Source organism: Tachyglossus aculeatus, chromosome 9 (genome assembly GCF_015852505.1).
Source record: "Tachyglossus aculeatus isolate mTacAcu1 chromosome 9, mTacAcu1.pri, whole genome shotgun sequence".
Lineage (NCBI taxonomy): Eukaryota > Metazoa > Chordata > Mammalia > Monotremata > Tachyglossidae > Tachyglossus > Tachyglossus aculeatus.
Genome location: NC_052074.1, coordinates 11,148,334 through 11,167,425, shown reverse-complemented (window position 1 = coordinate 11,167,425; position 19,092 = coordinate 11,148,334). Strand labels below are relative to the sequence as shown.

The 19,092-nt window shown below is 41.0% G+C and overlaps 1 protein-coding gene across 3 annotated transcripts in view; it reads right to left on the bottom strand.

The window, feature by feature from the left end:
* Positions 1 to 205: 205 nt before the first annotated feature.
* The window catches only part of AFTPH (aftiphilin), a 64,867-nt gene continuing 45,980 nt past the window's right edge, over positions 206 to 19,092 (bottom strand). For 2 of the 3 annotated variants that reach the window (XM_038750961.1, XM_038750960.1), the window contains exons 7-10: positions 17,936 to 17,996; positions 16,291 to 16,374; positions 11,734 to 11,857; positions 206 to 1,347 (exon numbers count right to left, since the gene is read on the bottom strand). In XM_038750961.1, the coding sequence (XP_038606889.1) occupies positions 1,203 to 1,347; positions 11,734 to 11,857; positions 16,291 to 16,374; positions 17,936 to 17,996 (414 nt within the window). In that variant the 3' untranslated portion in view covers positions 206 to 1,202. The remainder of the gene's footprint in view (positions 1,348 to 11,733; positions 11,858 to 16,290; positions 16,375 to 17,935; positions 17,997 to 19,092) is intronic. The other variant, XM_038750962.1, reaches the window with a different exon arrangement.

The window sequence follows — 19,092 nt, the reverse complement described above, 5'->3', positions numbered from 1 at the left end:
ATCCAATTCTTATAAGGCCAGATTCAAGCTCCATCTGGTTTCCAACAAGCGGAAGCCCTAATAACTATTTCTAGGGGACTCTGCAGCCAAAGCAAAAAAGAAGTTGATTTAATTGCCTAGTGGAGCTTATTCATTTTGCCCTGTGAAGCACCAAATGTGTTCCAATCCCTATTTTCTTCACACACAAAAAAGACACTAGGCTACGTCTCTTTTAAATTATTTTATTTTTGTGTAAGCTAAAAGGAAATTTACACACTTCAATCTCAAAAGACCTTGGGCATGCACATTAGTTAACCTTGTTAGAGGTTCTTCTACATATCTTTCTTTTTTCCATAGGAATTTCCCCAAACATTTACAACCCATAGTTTTTACTGTATGTACAGCCTAAACCATAGCAATCTATGATTATGTCATTTTACACTGTGCAAAATCCTCAAACAAAATAGTGGTACAATAGAAAGAAAAAAACCCATCAACAGGTAAATTTTATTGTAAGACATTCATACAATTTTGGTCCTTCTCCAAATCAAACTGATTAAAAGAGACACCAATCTCTTCATAACTCCCCCTAATCAAATTCTAACAATGATCCATACCAAAAAGACAGATTAGGAATTGATGACCGCACCTTACAAAAGGTCATTTAGCAATCTGCCCGACTGAAAAGATTAAAACAACCCCAAATCCTCGGAATTAGCCGATTTCTAAGGATCCGAAACAAACCCACCACTCACACAAAAGTAAAAGTGACTTTTGCACTATTTTGGGATAGCAAAATATAGCAAAAGTAATCAATATGTGCTAGAAACAAAGGACAATTAATGTAATCTGAGAACATTGAAGGGGATTTCAGACAGTGAAATCTGAATTTTGGATTTTTTTTTAATTTTTAAAGTTTTGTAAGAAGGACACCACCAGTGTATTCCACAAAGACATAAATGTATACACCCCAGCAACACAAAAAGAATAGATCTCCAAAAAATGTTCACCCCCAATTATTTACATTTTTCTAATATAAATTTTAGGACCTCAGTATGTAAATAAATATACATTGCTATGTATACCTTTCTAGTGCTGCTTACCAACCAATCAGCTGAACTTGAATTTGTTTTAATTAAAAGCAAGAACGCTTTTGCTCACAGGGGCGAGGGAGGAAGGAAAAAGAAAAAATCAATAGAAATTGTCCAATTCCCATCCGCTTATCAGGCTACCTTGTCCTGGCAGCTTGTTGAAGGGGTTAACGTGGCTGGGAACATCAACACCTTGGCATGCATGAAAGTCAAGTCGGGAAGGCTCGCAATCACCTTGGCAGCCTCTTCACTGAGGTGCTCCTCCTTTTTAGGCCTCCTGTTCACAGATGAAAAAAGAAAAGTACATCACTCACATTGCTGTCTCGTCCTTCTAGAATGTAAGCCCGTTGTGGGCATGGATTGTCTCTATTGCTGTAGTGTACTTTGCAAGCACTTACTACAGTGCTCTGCACACAGTAAGCGCTCAATATGAATGAATGAATGCTGTCCATCCTCGGATCACTACTCCCCATCCACCCCCACCAGCAACACTGTAGCTACCTGCATTTTTTCCCAAAATTTTTCCCAAATTTTTTCCCTCTTCAGATTCGCTCTAAATAATAACGTTGGTGTTTGTTAAGCGCTTACTATTTGCAAAGCGCTGTTCTAAGCGCTGGGGTAGATACAAGGTAAGCAGGTTGGCCCACGTGGGGCTCACAGTCTTCATCCCCATTTTACAGATGAGGGAACTGAGGCCCAGAGAAGTGAAGTGACTCGCCCAAAGTCACACAGCTGACAAGTGGCGGGGCCGGGATTTGAACCCACGACCTCTGACTCCAAAGCCCGGGCTCTTTCCACTGAGCCACGCTGCTTCTCTTCTCTAAAGCACAACCACCTGCCACACTACACCCTGCTGGAAGCCTGTGTTTTCAAATGCTGGGTCCCTGAAGGAGACTACTATCAGTGGATAAGGATCTTAACAACCAAAAACCCATCCGGAAGACTCTAGCACAGTATGATAGGGACAGGGAAACTGTCGGGAATTCTTTATCCTAGAGGGCTCCCCCCATTTGCCATCCATAACCAAAAGTTCTAATGAGTTAAAAAGTTAAAAAAGCAAAAAAAAGTTAAAAGATGAGTCTGGTCCGGGCCTCTGGAAATCGAAGACTCGGGCTTTGGGAATTCCCAAAGACAGAAACTGGCTCAGAGGAAACAGCCCAAGCCGTGGGGATTCCCATCTGGGAACTATTAGCAAAGGCCTCGGGCTGCATTCTGCTACTCTGGATGGCCAGACAGGGAGAGAGAGAGAGAGAGAGAGAGGCAATCGCGAAGGAAACCAGGGACTAAACCACAGAGGGTTCTGCAGATCATTATCACAGGCTAACCCCATCCCGGGAGCACAAAGGTGGGAGGACAGAGACTGCAGCATAGATCCGACGGGCTCTCCACTGCCAATACCCAGAAAACAAGTGGGTGGCCGCCTCTGCATCATCTGAAATTTCAAGCAACAGTCTGTCTCCCCCTCTAGACTACGCTCACTGTGGGCAGGGAACTTGTCTACCCATAAATAGAATAGTAAATATGTACAAGGCCTTCCCCGACTGAGCCCCTTCCTTCCTCTCCCCCTCTCCACCCCCCCATCTTACCTCCTTCCCTTCCCCACAGCACCTGCTTATATGTATATATGTTTGTACATATTTATTACTCTTTATTTTACTTGTACATATCTATTCTGTTTATTTTATTTGGTTAATACGTTCGGTTTTGTTCTCTGTCTCCCCCTTCTAGACTGTGAGCCCGCTGTTGGGTAGGGACTGTCTCTATATGTTGCCAGCTTGTACTTCCCAAGCGCTTAGTACAGTGCTCTGCACACAGTAAGCGCTCAATAAATACGATTGATTGATTGATTGATTCTATTGTATTGTACTCACCCAAATGGTTACTTACTACAGTGCTCAGCACACAGTAAGCACTCAATAAATACCACTGATTGATAAAAATACAACTGATTGCCTCTCTGGAATCCATCTCTCAGTTTGTTTGGGAATATCCCCAATTTTGAGAAATATTTTCCCTTAGCTGATCAAAGCATTTTTGCTCCCAAACTCCTTCTTTCAATGACTGTGAGCCCACTATTGGGTAGGGGCTGTCTCTATATGTTGCCAACTTGTACTTCCCAAGCGCTTAGTACAGTGCTCTGCACACAGTAAGTGCTCAATAAATACGATTGATGATGATGACTGACCCCAGTCCTTTTTTATGCTATTTGTTATGCGCTTACTATGTGCCAGGCACTGTTCTGCTCACTGGGGTAGCGACAAGCTAATCAGGTTGGACACAGTCCATGTCCCACATGGGGCTCACGGTCTTAATCCCCATTTTACAGATGAGGTAACCAAGGCACCGAGGAGTTAAGTGACTTGCCCAAGGTCATACAGCAGACAAGTGGCAGAGCCAGGATTAGAACTCAGGTCCTTCTGACTCCCGCTTGTGCTCTATCACTAGACCATGTTGCTTCTAAGTTTTTGCTTCCTTTCACTGGGGGGGCTCTTTAGGCGCTGGGCCCAGAACTAATCTATTTCTGCCTGTTAAGTCGCTGTCTAAATTCACTGGAAGTCTTCCGTATAAAATGCTTCTACTGCAGTTAATTAGTTGAACCCCTAGATTTTTTCCTCCCCAATCACGACTTCTCATTTGAATCCGCACAGAAATCACAGGGGAATGAAAAAAACCTCTGAGGAACAACTGACAATCAACAGACACCAGAATTTTAGGACTAAAATCCAGTTGTGATGCTTTCAGACATGCTGAAAGTATGCAGAGGAGCAGCATGGCATAGTGGGTATAGCATGGGCCCGGGAGTCAGAAAGTCACGGGTTCAAATCCCAGTTTCGCCACTTGCCTGCTGTGTGGCCTTGGGCAAGCCACTTCATTTCTCTGTACCTCAGTTACCGCATCTGTAAAATGGGGATGAATACTTGTGAGCCCTATGCGGGAGAGGGACTGAGTTCAACCCGATTTGCTTGTATCCACCCCAGTGCTTAGTACAGTGCCTGGCACATTGTAAGCGCTTAAGAAATACCGTTTTTATTATTATTATATGCTGAGAACACAGAATAGACAAACCTCAGCCGAGCTTAGATTCTAAGGCAGTGGACTAGGAGCAAAACAGCCAGGTGAGGCTTCATTGAGGCAAACCCCACCTGGAATCACATACTCGCTTCTTCCGTAGTGGGTGCTTTCCACAATACATTTTGGCTAGAACACAGTTGGGGAATTAGGGATCGTTCTTCCAACAACTGCACCTGTCTGGACAGACAGGTATACAATAATGGGATTTTCCTTAATGGGAGATTTGGACTTCCCCAATAAGCCCTCATTTCCTTTTCTCCCACTCCCTTCTGCATCATCTTTGCACTTGGATTTGCATTCTTTATTCACCCCCACCTCAGTTCTTTTGCACATATCTGTAATTTATTTATATTGTCTATCTCCTCCCTAGAATGTAAAATTGATGTGGGCAGGGAACGTGCTTACCAACTCTGCTGTAGTGTTCTCTCCCAAATGCTTAGTACACTGCTCCGTACACAGTAAGCACTCAATAAGTATGATTGATTAATTTGCCAAGGACATAACCTCCTCACTGTAGAACTGACTGTACCTGAATCTGGGGTAAAGGACGATAACGTCTCATCAAGAACAGGTTTAGGGGTGGCAAGGGCAGGAGGAATGGGTAGGAAGAAGAGTGGTTCCTCTCTGCCTCATAAGGACCACTGATCCCGAAAATGCCCGTAGGCTTCCCTCCAATGGCCAGGACAATGGTGCCTCACCCTCCAGGGAGCGACTCAATATTGGTTGGGCTGGCAGAACCCCACAGGTTCTTGGGCATTATCTATATGGTTAGAAACCTCCATCGGCAGACTCCATCATGTAAGCAATGCCCAACGAATCCGAACAGTTATTAAATGCTCATTCTTACTAGAAGAATATTTTATGTGTGTCTAAAGTTGTGTCAAATTGGACATCATTTCATTAATAATTTAGTGGGATTACTATGTAATGGGCTCCCGACTCTCCCCAATGAAACGAAGAAAGGCTGTAAATTGGCAGCGCTGGGAAAGTGAAGAGTGGAGAAAAGGAGGGGCTGAGAGAAGAGTAATTTAATAACACCCAAAAGAAAATGCCATTTCCTCAAAATAAAACACCGAGGTGTGTTAGGGGGTTGTGGGGGGGGGATGAGGGAAGAGAAATGTGTGGATTCAGTGTGAAGTCATTTTAAACAACCTATTTGACTCAAGTCATCTCAGGGAATGATGCAATAATTTGCTTATCTGAGTTAAGAACAAACTAATATCGTAATCTCATCTAAAAGATCCTAAGCAAGCGGTGATCTGTTTCTTAGATTGGAACCACGTCTTCCTAAACCTGGTACTCCTAAAACATTCCATAAACTAAGATTTATCCTTTTTTGTGGACAAATTCTCCTACTCACAAATCCTACTCCCTCTCCATTCAACTTGACTTGGATCTGTACCCTTTAAACAACCGATATTCATCCCACCCTCAGGCCCACAGTATTTATGTACAAATCCGTAATTTATTTATATTAATGCCGGCTCCCCCTTTTGGAGAGGGAACGTGTCTCCCAACTCTGCTGTACTGTACTCTCCCAAGGGTTTAGTACAGTGCCCAGCACACAGAAAGTGCTCAATAAATACCACAGATTGACTGATACGCAGTTTTCAGATTAGAGTTGATTTTTTTCCCCCTTCAATTCTCCACTCCTAAATGCTTTGGCTTTCAAGGGAACCCAGTGGCAATCTACCAAGGAAAGATCCCAATTAGTGAGTCAATTAGGCATGTCTGGCACCACGAGTGGCTATTTGTTTGGCTCTGACCTATATGTGAAAACAAAGCAGGTAGAAATTCTTACACAAGACAGATCAATACTTTATCTGGCTTCTGTCTCCCCTGAAGCCAATGCCCGAGAAGCTGAGCAGCTAGCGTAGCATTAGGGGAACCGTGAGCACACAACAGATATTTGCTGATAGTGACACTAACTGTATGATTCTAAAATGCAGCTTTTGCCATGCAGTGAAATATCCTTGAATCTTGACTGTTCTCAACCAGTGACATTAAATGGTGCCCTTTCTGAGGGACCCTATTTTGCAGAAGGTGATGGGCACCACGCTTGCCAGGGATTAGCCCTGGGGCCTATGGCAGAGCCACAAGATCCTAGAGATATTCTGGCCAGCCAGCTCCACAGAGAACCGGGAAGGAGCCCGGGACCTCCATAATAATAATAATAATAATAATAATAATAATAATAATAATAATAATAATAATAATGATAATGGCATTTCTTAAGCGCTTACTAGGTGCAAAGCACTGTTCTAAGCGCTGGGGAGGTTACAAGGTGATCAGGTTGTCCCACGGAGGGCTCACAGTCTTAATCCCCATTTTACAGATGAGGGAACTGAGGCCCAGAGAAGTGAAGTGACTTGCCCAAAGTCACACAGCTGACAATTGGCAGAGCCGGGATTCAAACCCATGACCTCTGATTCCAAAACCAGGGCTCTTTCCACTGAGCCATGCTGCTTCTCCATGACAGGAGAGGGGGTCGGAACTGTCTTCAAGAGAAGAGAAGCAGCGTGGCTTAGAGGAAACAGCACGTGCTTGGGAGTCAGAGGTTGTGGGTTCTAATCCCGGCTCCGCCACTCGTCAGCTGTGGGACTTTGGGCAAGTCACTTCACTTCTCTGTGCCTCAGTTCCCTCACCTGTAAAATGGGGATTGAGGCTGTGAGCCCCACATGGGACAACCTGCTTACCTTGTATCTACCCCAGTGCTTAGAACAGTGCTTGGCACATAGTAAGCGCTTAACAAATACCATCATCATTATTATTCAAAGTTGTGTCTCATGCCTCCAGAGAAGAGGTGAGGAACTGAACTGGTTACCCTGGGCTGGGAAAGGTGTACTTCATCACCACTTCCAGGACAAACAAGTACATGGGGCTCACAGTCTAAGTCAGCAGGAGGAGGACTTAATGTCCATTTTACAGATGAGGTAACTGAAGCACGGAGAAGTTTAAGTGACTTCCCTAAGGTCCCAAGGCAGTCAAGTGGCAGAGCTGGCATTAGAACCCAAGTCCTCTCACTCCCCAGCCCACGTTCTTCCCATTAAGTCACACTGCTTCCCCAGGCAGCTAATTAGCAGCTAGCAGGAAATGGAGCTATTTGTAGGATGGATAAACTTCACGCCTATAAGAATTTGGTCCATGCTAGACTTCAGAATTAATCATTTTTTCATAGCGACCCCTCAAAGCCTCTGGTTAACTTGTTCCTAAATCTTTCACTGATATCTCTTCACCATTCCTGGTTGGGTCCCCTCTCTAATATCTAGTTCTAATCAGAATCAGGTGAGAAATAAACGTGCGTGAAGGAGGCTGGAAATAAATCTCGCACACGTAACATTCTTGGCTTCGTAGCAAACAAAATCACGCAGTATACAATAAAGTTTAACATACTATTTGTTTGCTTTAAGCTGCTTTTCCTGGTTGGTGGCAAAAAGCCAGTCAATAAATCAATCAATGGTATTTACTGACCACTTACTTTGTGCAGAACATTACACTAAGAGCTTGGGAGAGTACAATCAAAAGAGTTGGTAGACATAATCCCTGCTCAGAAGGAGTTAGCCGAAGGAAATTTTGATACAGAAAACAGTAGATGGAACAATTAGATAGACTTACTATCCCCACAGCACTGAAACAACTACGTTCACTTTGTAATCTCCTTAGGCCTGCCTGGACCAGTTGCCTTTCACTGGATGCTTAAACCAAACGCTTTGTCAACCGAGGCAGGCTTCACTATTCAAATTACTTCCAGTCTTATTCTCTCTCTTACATGGAGAATTGGTGTAATAAGATCAAAAGCTCCTCAAGAACAGGTACGGTATGTTTTAATTTCATGTTAATTTCAAGCAGATGATCAGTAATAAATATTAACTGATTGATGAAGGCTTTAGGGTCCTGTAGCTTTTCACTGGAACAAGCAATTCTATTTTCAACTTACCTCTATCTCATTAGCCCCATAATAATTTGGTTCAAAGATACTTAGACACAAAACTGATGTACATAAAAAGCAACTCTGCATATTCATTCTTTCATGCAATCGTATTTATTTCGCGCTTACTGTGTGCAGAGCACTTTACTAAGCGCTTGGGAAGTACAAGTTGGCAACATATACAGACGGTTCCTACCCAACAGTGGGCTCACAGTCTAGAAGGGGGAGACACAGAACAAAACAAAACATATTAACAAAATAAAATAAGTAGAATAAATATGTACAAGTAAAATAAATAGAGTAATAAATATGTACAAACATATATACATATATACAGGTGCTGTGGGGAAGGGAAGGAGGTAAGGCGGGGGGAGAGGGGGAGGAGGGGGAGAGGAAGGAGGGGGCTCAGTCTGGGAAGGCCTCCTGGAGGAGGTGAGCTCTCAGTAGGGCCTTGAAGGGAGGAAGAGAGCTAGCTTGGTGGATGTGGGGAGGGAGGGCATTCCAGGCCAGGGGGATGACGTGGGCCGGGGGTCGATGGCGGGACAGGCGAGAACGAGGCACGGTGAGGAGATTAGTGGCAGAGGAGCGGAGGGTGCAGGGTGGGCTGGAGAAGGAGAGAAGGGAGGTGAGGTAGGAGGGGGCGAGGGGATGGACAGCCTTGAAGCCCAGGGTGAGGAGTTTCTGCCTGATGCATAGGTTGATTGATAGCCACTGGAGATTTTTGAGGAGGGGAGTAACATGCCCAGAGCATTCCTGGACAAAGACAATCCGGGCAGCGGAGTGAAGTATGGATTGAAGTGGGGAGAGACAGGAGGATGGGAGATAGGAGAGGAGGCTGATACAGTAATCCAGATGGGATAGGATGAGAGCTTGAACGAGCAGGGTAGCGGTTTGGATGGAGAGGAAAGGGCGGATCTTGGTGATGTTGCTACTATTATTACTCTATTTATTTATTTTACTTGTACATAGCTATTCTATTTATTTTATTTTGTTAGTATGTTTGGTTTTGTTCTCTGTCTCCCCCTTTTATACTGTGAGCCCACTGTTGGGTAGGGACTGTCTCTATATGTTGCCAATTTGTACTTCCCAAGCGCTTAGTACAGTGCTCTGCACATAGTAAGCGCTCAATAAATACGATTGATGATGATTGATGATGTTGCGGAGGTGAGACCGGCAGGTTTTGGTGACGGCTTGGATGTGAGGGGTGAACGAGACGGCGGAGTCGAGGATGACACCAAGGTTGCAGGCTTGTGAGATGGGAAGGATGGTAGTGCCGTCAACAGTGATGGGAAAGTCAGGGAGAGGGCAGGGTTTGGGAGGGAAGACAAGGAGTTCAGTCTTTTGAAGTATATGAAGTATGAAGTATACAAACATTTATCTTAAAAAACAAACAAAAAACTAAATGCCCTTCCCACAGGAGGAATACAGGAAGTGAAAAAGATAAAATTAGTATGTTTTTCTACCCACCTGGTGTAAATTGTTACTTGCCCTAAGTGAGTGGGTAAGTGGCTATTAGCCTGGCAGACTTAATCATATACTAAATTTGTATTCAAGCTTTGGCCGGCTTAACTGTTCCATGTCAGGAAAAGTTACAGCACCTCTGTTTTTGTCTGATTTATGGACTGTTAGTCTATTATGATTAGATATAATGTATACATGAAGCTGCCATAGGGTGTTTCTATGTGCAAGCAAAGCTCATGTTTATTTCACATTTAAAATGAGAAGTCCAGTGAAAGAACAGTGAATTAAAAGTTGCCACTCTGAGGAAGAGAAAAAAAAATTCTCAAAGGGCAGCAATTATCCTTGTTAAGAACAAACCTAAGGACTTATTTACAAAGACGGAAGAAATGGAGGTCTGGCCTATCAAATTTCCTTTCTTCAGACTACCAGCTTTATTTAGCATCATAACCCATGGAAGACTTAATCACGCCAATCCCTTTTTGAACTCTCAGTAAATATTAGTGGTGGAGGGTTTAAGGCATACGATATGTAAAGGAACATGGCATCAGTAACGCATGTTCATTCTGCAATAAGCCTTGCAGCTATGGGTTCAGGCTACCTCATCCTATTTGCTTTTGCTCATACTGAGCTTTTAAATTCCTAACTGCATTACCTAGACAGATTTCCGGCATAAACTTTATCTAGCCACCCCAAAATGGGAATCACGTGAGTTGGCAGCTTGGGTGGTTTGAAGATGATTTCTATGACATGTAAAGGAGACCCTTTTAAAACTGGAAGTTAGTTCATGATGGCCCCCCAAATAAAGCGGACAATTTCAAAATGGGAGCAAGGGCCGTGACAAGCTGGTGAGAGAGTCTCCTGCTCCACAGCACACGGCTTTGGGAACTGATCCAGAAAAGGCGAGCGAACCTTGAGGTCTAGAGCTCCTCCTGATGGTTTGAAAATTAAATATACGCGACTAACAATCTCAAAATTCTTCACATAGCAACTGGCAGGATTTTAGGGTGAAAAACAAGAAACCCACTTAAAGGCCTAAAATGCACAACGACTGATCGAACCCATTGAACATTCTGTCGTTACACCAAGGTCATGCTAACTCCAATCCTCTGGCTTCTGCCATTCTTGTTAGCAAATGCTGATTTTTAAAATCAGCGAGGAGTTCACCTTAATTGCATCCCGATATCGAAAGTGAATTGGTTAAGTATTGATTTGAAAAAGTACATTTTATTTGATTCGGAAAAACCCCTCTTATTACTGGATTCTTCTTTTCAGGATGCTTCATTAAATCTATAGTTTTAAATGGGCTGCTTTTAAGGGTTCAAACTTTATTAGCTTCAAATAAGCACTAGGATAAAAGATTACAGCTATGATAAAGGATACCGGCATGATTAAGGCAGATTTGAAGGATTTTGTTCACATCGCAAACCTCATCAAGGGAATTGGTCGGGGGAAATATTAATACTGTAGCAAGTTTTCAAATTCTAATTATGCCCAGTCCTGCTTAGGTTTACAAAGAGTGGAGTTTCAAAACAACGTGATCATTCATATCCTTCGAGGAAGGTAAAAGGCTTGCTACACCACCCCCCAAAGAAATTAATGAATATTTTCTTCAGCTTAAGATGTCTATTGTAGCAGGGCTGGCAACAAGAATCTGAAGTGTGGGTGGAGGCATTCATTCAGAAAGAACAGCTGAAATACTTTTCAGAGTAGTGTACAGAAAGTGGGCCTTCAAAGATAAATACTTCTTTTTAATAGTGAGGGTGAATCACGGGTTTGCAAGGGAAGGGAAAGATATAAACAGTACTCTTACTGCAGTATAAATTCTCTTGGTTATGAGCCTATCTGTAACAGGTAATTTCATTAAACATGGCCAACAGATAACAATAATAATAATAATGATGATGGCATCTGTTAAGCACTTACTATGTGTGAAGCACTGTTCTAAGCACTGGGGGGGATACAAGGTGATCAGGTTGTCCCACATGGGGCTCACAGTCAATCCCCATTTTACAGATGAGGTAACTGAGGCACAGAGAAGTTAAGTGACTTGCCCAAAGTCTCACAGCTGACAAGTGGCAGAGCTGGGATTAGAACCCACAACCTCTGACTCCCAAGCTCGTGCCCTTTCCACTTAGCCACAGGGCTTCATTAAGCATCCAACGAACACGTCTTCTCAGAAACTAAGCCACTGTTGCACTTTACCTTGTAGATGTGCTCGTCTTCTCAACGGTGGACATGAGTCTTGCAAACGCATCAGCCACCTTGAGACTTGAGTTACACGTTTCCAGTTTTGAAGTTGTCAACTCATACAACTCCGGATCCACACCTTACAGTATAAAATGATAGTCAGTAACGGTAACATACATCTGGATCATCAGTTACAATCCAAGCTGCCAAAGGCATAATTCTGCAAACATCTGAGTCATTCCATTACCAAAATATACTATGAAAACATCAAATATTAGTTTGCTTGTTATTTTAACCACAATTTTAAAAGCTTTCCTAAAGCGGAGTGATACATTTCTGATAAAAAGTTTAGCCTCTGAGACCCTGAAAATAAGGAAATATATGGTTCCAAATGGTTCATAAAATTTCATTTATAAAAATTTGCCAATTCAGGGTTATCTGAAATAGGAGAGACATGCGCTACTTTTAAATGTAATGATGAAATTTAATATTACTACATTAAATCAGGTTTCTCTCCAACCATTCTACAAGTGCTACCTTACTTCTTCCAACTTTGTGATAAATTTTTAGTAGTTCTTTTAAAAATGACCCCCACTCCCAATTTGTCACTGTTACTCCATTCCAGAAAATCTATGCAGTTTGTTAAAACTTAAGCAAAGTGAACACAAAGGATGTAATGCAGATGTTTGCTTTTTTGTCAAAATCTGATGCTCTTTTTCATTTTTAAATACGATTAGGAGGCGTGTGTGTATGAGAAAGGTCTTCCTTCACTGTGAGCCACAATAATGGCAATGCAGTTGTCTCCACAGCCAAATGTGTTATTCCCAAAGGGCTCCTTCCCACTGCTGGGTAGATGAGGACCATGCAAACTGGGAAGGCAGGGAAGGAGGTCACCTGTGTGCTGGGAGAAGATACAAGATGCCCATCAAATCAGGGACCCTCTGCCCCAGCACTGGGTGTGGTATACCTAGCTTGGATGCTACAAAAAAAATACAACGGCAAGGCTAGATTTTTAAACATTATAAGGCTCTAGAAATCAGTTATCAATCCACCTCCAATTCAGACTGATGGTTTTGTGCCACAAAGTTTCTGGATATAAATTACGCTTGGGTCCAAAATGATCCTGCCTCAGGATCCATGAGTCTAAATGTTAAAAAGGATAGTCCCACAGTTTTATCAGTCCAAATTCTGGGGATTTCATTCCTGGAAAAACTCCCACACACCAGCCACATAAATATGTAAATGGTGACTTTTCATTCCCCATCTACTTTTACCTTATATAAGCACAAATGAACGAGATGCCAAGCTCTTCCCGAATATTAATGTTGAGCTGCGGTCGATGGAGTTCAGAACTATACCTTATGTCAACCCCTCCCCACTGGTCGTTAATCTCCAGAGAAACACCTTATACTTCAATTATTATTGCTTAACTACAGGGCCATAAATTGTGCTCATTAACTTTTCACCACATGACAGGCACAACTTTAAGAGAATTCTTTCTTTGTACCAATGGGAAATATCTTCGCCCACCGGAATCATCCCAAATTCACTGAGACAGTCTTGTCCTAGGCTTTGTATTTTCCAATCACAAGAAATGCTCTCCTTTTTGGATAATTTACATATTGAAATGGAGAAACAAGAATAGAATACGATTTAATATACTTTCTAGGAATTAAACAAAATTAGATCTCAGATGTTCACAGAACTCAAGCAAAAGCGGCAAGCCCCACAGTCTTGACTTTCAACGAGGGAGGAAGGCTATAGAAAATGCATTTTGACTCTCCCTAAACTCTGAGATCTCATTAAGGTAAAAGTGGTTAACATTTAAAAAATGCATAAGTAGTTCAAATCGACTTGTGTTTTTTCTACAGGGTTGCAATTTTAGCAAAATAAAGTAAAAGTTACACATTTCTTCAAGGGTCAAAGGAGTATTTTAAAAGGTTAGGTTCTAACTACAGAGGTTCCTTAGTTCAGTTAATGTATAATGAATATATCACGCTCCTGTTACATGAATTAACTAAATCCTCACTGGCAACAAAAAGGAGCTGGAAAAAACCCAGCTAGTACACAGCTGGTGCTGTCTAAATTTTCTAAAAGTAACCCTGGTTATTGCTGTCAGAAAAGTAGTAAATTAAGTAGTGGACTTTTCCAAAATAGTGGAACTACTTCTCTAAAACAGTGTGACTCGACAATATAAATAATTGAGAGAGTTATGGGTTTCTTGACAGAACCTTAATGAGGTCTAAGTTACATGAAACAAGTAGCCAACAGATTTCTATGCCAACCTCCTCAATAAATTTCACACACAAAATAATTGCAAGCTAAGACACAAATGACTTTCCCAGAAACAAGTCAGAAAAAGTGCAAACAAGTGGTGAAATGGCATACCAAGAAAGGTGTTAATACCTGTAGTATGATGATAAGTTTGGAACAAAAACTAATAGCCATAAAAAGCCAAAGCAGCTCTTTAGTAATCAAATTTACACAACAGCTACAGCACGTTAATGAGAATACTAAAATGGATAAAAATGGATTCAAAAGTAACCGATACTAAATTAACCATGCTAAAAACACTTTCATTTCCACTAAGGAACTTAAAACTGCTCTTCAACTTGCCTCTTCTGACTCCCAGCCAACTGTACATTAAACCTGGTTACCATTTCACTCCTGTATCTCTTTATGTGCTCGTGTTACTTGGGGAAATATACTGCTGGCTTTAAAATAGATTTTGAAGTAAAACTAAAAATTAACTTTAATTAGACAAAAATTAAAAAAAATGAATGTCTTAATATTAATTATAATTTAACAGGGCAGGGGTCATGAGAAAACGAGGCTTGGAGAAATAGGCTTTGGTATCCATTCCGGGAAATCTATAAACGCTTTTGGATCTTTACTCATCAAGAATCAAGCTAACTGAAAACAAAGTGTAACTAAAATATACCTTTACACTGGTAGATCCCTTAGATCAAGTGCATTTTGAATTTTAGTAACAGGAAAGAACAATTTTGAAGCACGAACATGGGATGGGTTGGTTTTTCCAAGGCTGCGCTAACTAAAGGCATTGCAAACTAGGAATCCATTCAGCTGGATGTGGGGATTTGGCTACTGCACCCATCATGTGTACAAGGGGTGGTTGTACAAACGGTCACTATATCCTCAAAACTGGAACTGTGGGCTATCACTCTCTCTGTCATCTTTCCTTCCTGAGCCTTCCCCCTCCAGTTTCACTTCTCTCAGTAGGGAGGGCCTCTCCTATGGAGCAGGGCAAACCAGGCTGCTCTTGGGGATTTAAGGTGGATGTGAGAGGGTCAGCCAGGGTGGAGGGGTAGGGGGGAGGAGGAGGACCATACCCTCCCTGCTCCAGCCATGGGGTTTAGGTTGGTAATAATAATAATAATAATAATAATAGCATTTATTAAGCGCTATGTGCAAAGCACTGTTCTAAGTGCTGGGGAGGTTACAAGGTGATCAGGTTGTCCCACGGGAGGCTCACAGTCTTAATATCCCCATTTTAAGATGAGGTAACTGAGGCACAGAGAAGTGAAGTGACTTGCCCAAAGTACACAACTGGCAATTGGCGGAGCCGGGATTTGAACCCATGACCTCTGACTCCGAAGCCCGTGCTCTTTCAACTGAGCCATACTGCTTCCCTACATCATCTGTGGCCCTGGGACCAGTTGGCATGACAACCCGATCCTAACTCCAAGTGACAGGGGCTCCTGGAAACCCTCTTAAAGAAAATGTAAACGTAAAATGTGATTACAATTTTCACTTTTTATTCGATTGAAAGTAGAAAATGACAGGTACATTATAGTCCTCTGTCCATAGACTGGATCTCTGCAGGGCTGGACACTACTTGTACAGGCATTTCCCAACATCTATTCAGGTGTCTAACTGCTGGGGGACCCACAGCACCTCTCTTTTCTAGAAACTTTCATAACATTTCTCTTTCATCTGGGACTTAACAGCACACCTTCTATTTAAGAACTGACTGGAAAAAAACTGTAATATAGTTCTAGGTGCATCTCCGTAAACAAGTATTGGGTCCCAGGATTTCAGGACCTAACTATACACTTAGCAGCACCAAAGTACAACGACTATATGAATGCCAGATGTGCGATTTTCCTAATCACAGGCACTACAATGTCAAGTCACTTTTGCATATTAAAAGAGGCATAAGTTATTGTCTTTGTTCCCATGGCTTTACAGAATGTGCTTTTGAAAATAAGCATACAAAACATCATATTTTTCATTTGGGGAGAAAAAAGACAACAATCTCCCTTCACTCATTTAGGGCCTAAGGAAGTTAAAAGCCATTCAGATCGAAAAGCTAGATTCAACTCTTTGTCACATCACACTTGAAAAATTTGCATGGAAACCCTTTCAAAATTGAGTCATTGGTAGTATCTTAGTATCAGAAAATAACAGCTGATAAAGAACAATTTATTAGAAAGCCACCAAAGAGCACTACGATGAGGTTGTTTCCCTTGTTTATAGGAAAGTCAAGTGATGTGGGCATGCTTTCAGTAAATAATTAACAGATTAGAGTTGCGGTTTGAACACTCTGCTGACCTGGGATTGTGGTGGTACTGCTAGAGCTACTGTCATCCACGGGCCCAAAGAAATCAAGGTTCAGAAGAGTGGAACCTCCACTAGCTTGAAATTCAGTGACCGGGTTGGTAGGCAGCCATACAGAAGGTAAGCCAAGGGAGGAGGGGTTATGTGTAAAAAGGGGTAAGACACACACTTGAACATGCAAGTTATAATTAGTAATCATTACACAATTTAAAAATCAACAGCAGAACAATGCTTACAGTCTTAGTTTGTCATTTCTAGAGACGATAACAATTTAATTCAATGTACATTTTATCATGTACAATGCAAGGAATTCAACACTAGGAACTTTTTGGAGAAAAAGAAAAATTTATTTCAATCAAAAATGGAGCAGTACCAGAAAGGCCAAAGGAGGAAACGTTTGCCTGGTTAAAGGGAAACAATACTTTCACCTCACTTCCTCATAAATTAAACCACTGAACAGACCCAAACCAGTCTTTCACAGAAGCACTGGTAGCCCCTTGCTGAACAATTTGTTAAAATTGCTGACAAATATATTTGTCAGGTTTTGGATACTGATTGATATATTATTGGCCTAATTTAAAATACAGACAAAACACCAGTAACCGATGCTAGCTGACCCGCCCTCTTTTTTTTTTCCAGTCTCAAGGTGTACTGTTCCCCTTTAACACTGAAACAGTAATCAGAAACAGGATACATTTTAAAGAAGTTACTTGTTAAAAGAAAGCACGATGATTTGACTGAAGTAATAAGACACCAGACAACAGCAAAACGGTCCATCCAGGCTTTCTTTCATCACCGGGTTACTCAATCAGCTTTTTTCTAGCTATCCTGGGACCACCGCTACAAAGCAAACTAATAAGGTAGAACAGGTAGTTTTGGTTAAGTGTTTAAACAACTTCTACAGTGCAAAAGGAGTCACTGATGCTTATTACTGTAACCATCTGTGAAACTTCACTTTATTGAATCCACAGGTTAGAGACCAATAGTGAACTTTCTTTTTCTTTCAAAAACAAAATTACTGAGTTACAATGCCCCTTTTCCAAATTTTAAATGTACAGGGTTACCTATTGCCACGTTAAACGTACTGAGATACTGGGTTTAATTTAGAAAAAAGTGAAAACATAACACTGCACATTTTATATTCTGGTGCTTTCTGATGTACTAGTAAATCTGAAGATGTAGTCAATAAATAATTATTTTTAGTAAACCTGCTTTTGGTTAAACAATTGTGCTTTGAAGCAACCTCTATCTACTACTCAATTTTGCCGTAGAAGTAATGTCAGTAAAGATAAATTTTTATTTTTGGAAAAACAAATGTAAAGACTCCAACTGGGGGACTGTTTGAACTTCAAAATAATTAGCCCTGGAAACTGTGAGACTTAATAATGATATTTTGGGATGGGTATAAATTGAATAACCAAAACTTTTACCTAGTTCTAAGTGTTATGATAATACACCATCAGCATTCATTACTGCTTTGCTTAGGGATCTGTTAATCAGAAAGAAAGCCTGAATTTCCAAAGATAAGAGTAGGAAATTATATATATTAAAAAAAATAATCAGCAGAGAGAAGTTTGTCTGAACTTTGTAGCTTTCTTAACTCTAGCTCTGGTGCTAGAGGCTCTACGGAGAGACGTACCATCTAAAGGGTTAGTAAGGCCACTGCTACTCCAGTCAAACTGGACAGGTGGTAGAGATTCCTAGAATTGAAAAGTCAAAGAAATCAAAATTTTAAAAACAGTTCAAGTTACAATAACATAGAATGCCTCATAAGAAATTTGCTTCACATCAAATAAGGTAAGAATTAATCTAATGGAAAACAGAATGACATAACTTCTGAATATCTTATCTACAAACGAATGATATACATATTATATTTAAAGTTGGATCATTTTAATCATTGTACTCTCCAAAGCACCTAATACAGTGCTCTGTACCCGAGGCACTCAATCAATATAACTGATGGATGACTTCTAAAACATCACTTTTTTCAATTATTCATGGAAGCTATTCATAAAAAAGTGGAGAGGAAGATGATATGAGGTAATTCTTTTCAAATTATATTTTACTAAATAGTTATGATTTTGTAATTTTAACACAGGGCTTCATTCCTCTTATTAGACTTTAAAACAATTTTATTTACTATACAAATAATACAAATACAAGCGGGCATATTAAAGAGATAAAGGATTTCAAATCATTTGAAATGCGGTTGGAGACGGACTTTCCTGCATTAAAAATTATTTTAAATCGGTACTCTCAGCTCTACTGGTGCGCAGGAAGTTACACAAGGAAAATTCTCAGAGTACAGTGCCTTGATGGAATCCACACACGTGCACAACTGCTTCTTTTGACATCTCATCACGAATTACCTAGATTCACTCGCATTGTCAGAAAAACCTAATTCATTAACAATATTTTCTCCAAAATGCAAAGTAAAAACACTCATTGTGAAGTGTATATATATATATATATGTGTGCATACATATATATGTAAAAATACAAATTAAGCCAAAGAGAAGACCATTAAAATTCACCATATAAAAGTTTTAGTAGTTTTTAGTAGCTGATACTTAAGAAAGATAGCTTAACCAGGATTAGTGTTTAGGAAGGAAATCTACATGGCTTTCTCAGGAAGCTTTCAGGGGTTTATTCTTAAAATGGGAAAGTGAACAGGTTGATAACATGGTCATTCTGTGATTATTCCTTACAGGACCAAAATGGCTGCAAGGTAGTGGCAGGGGAGTTGGGGGGGTCGGGGGGGAGAGGGAGATGCATTTTGTGGACTTACTTGAA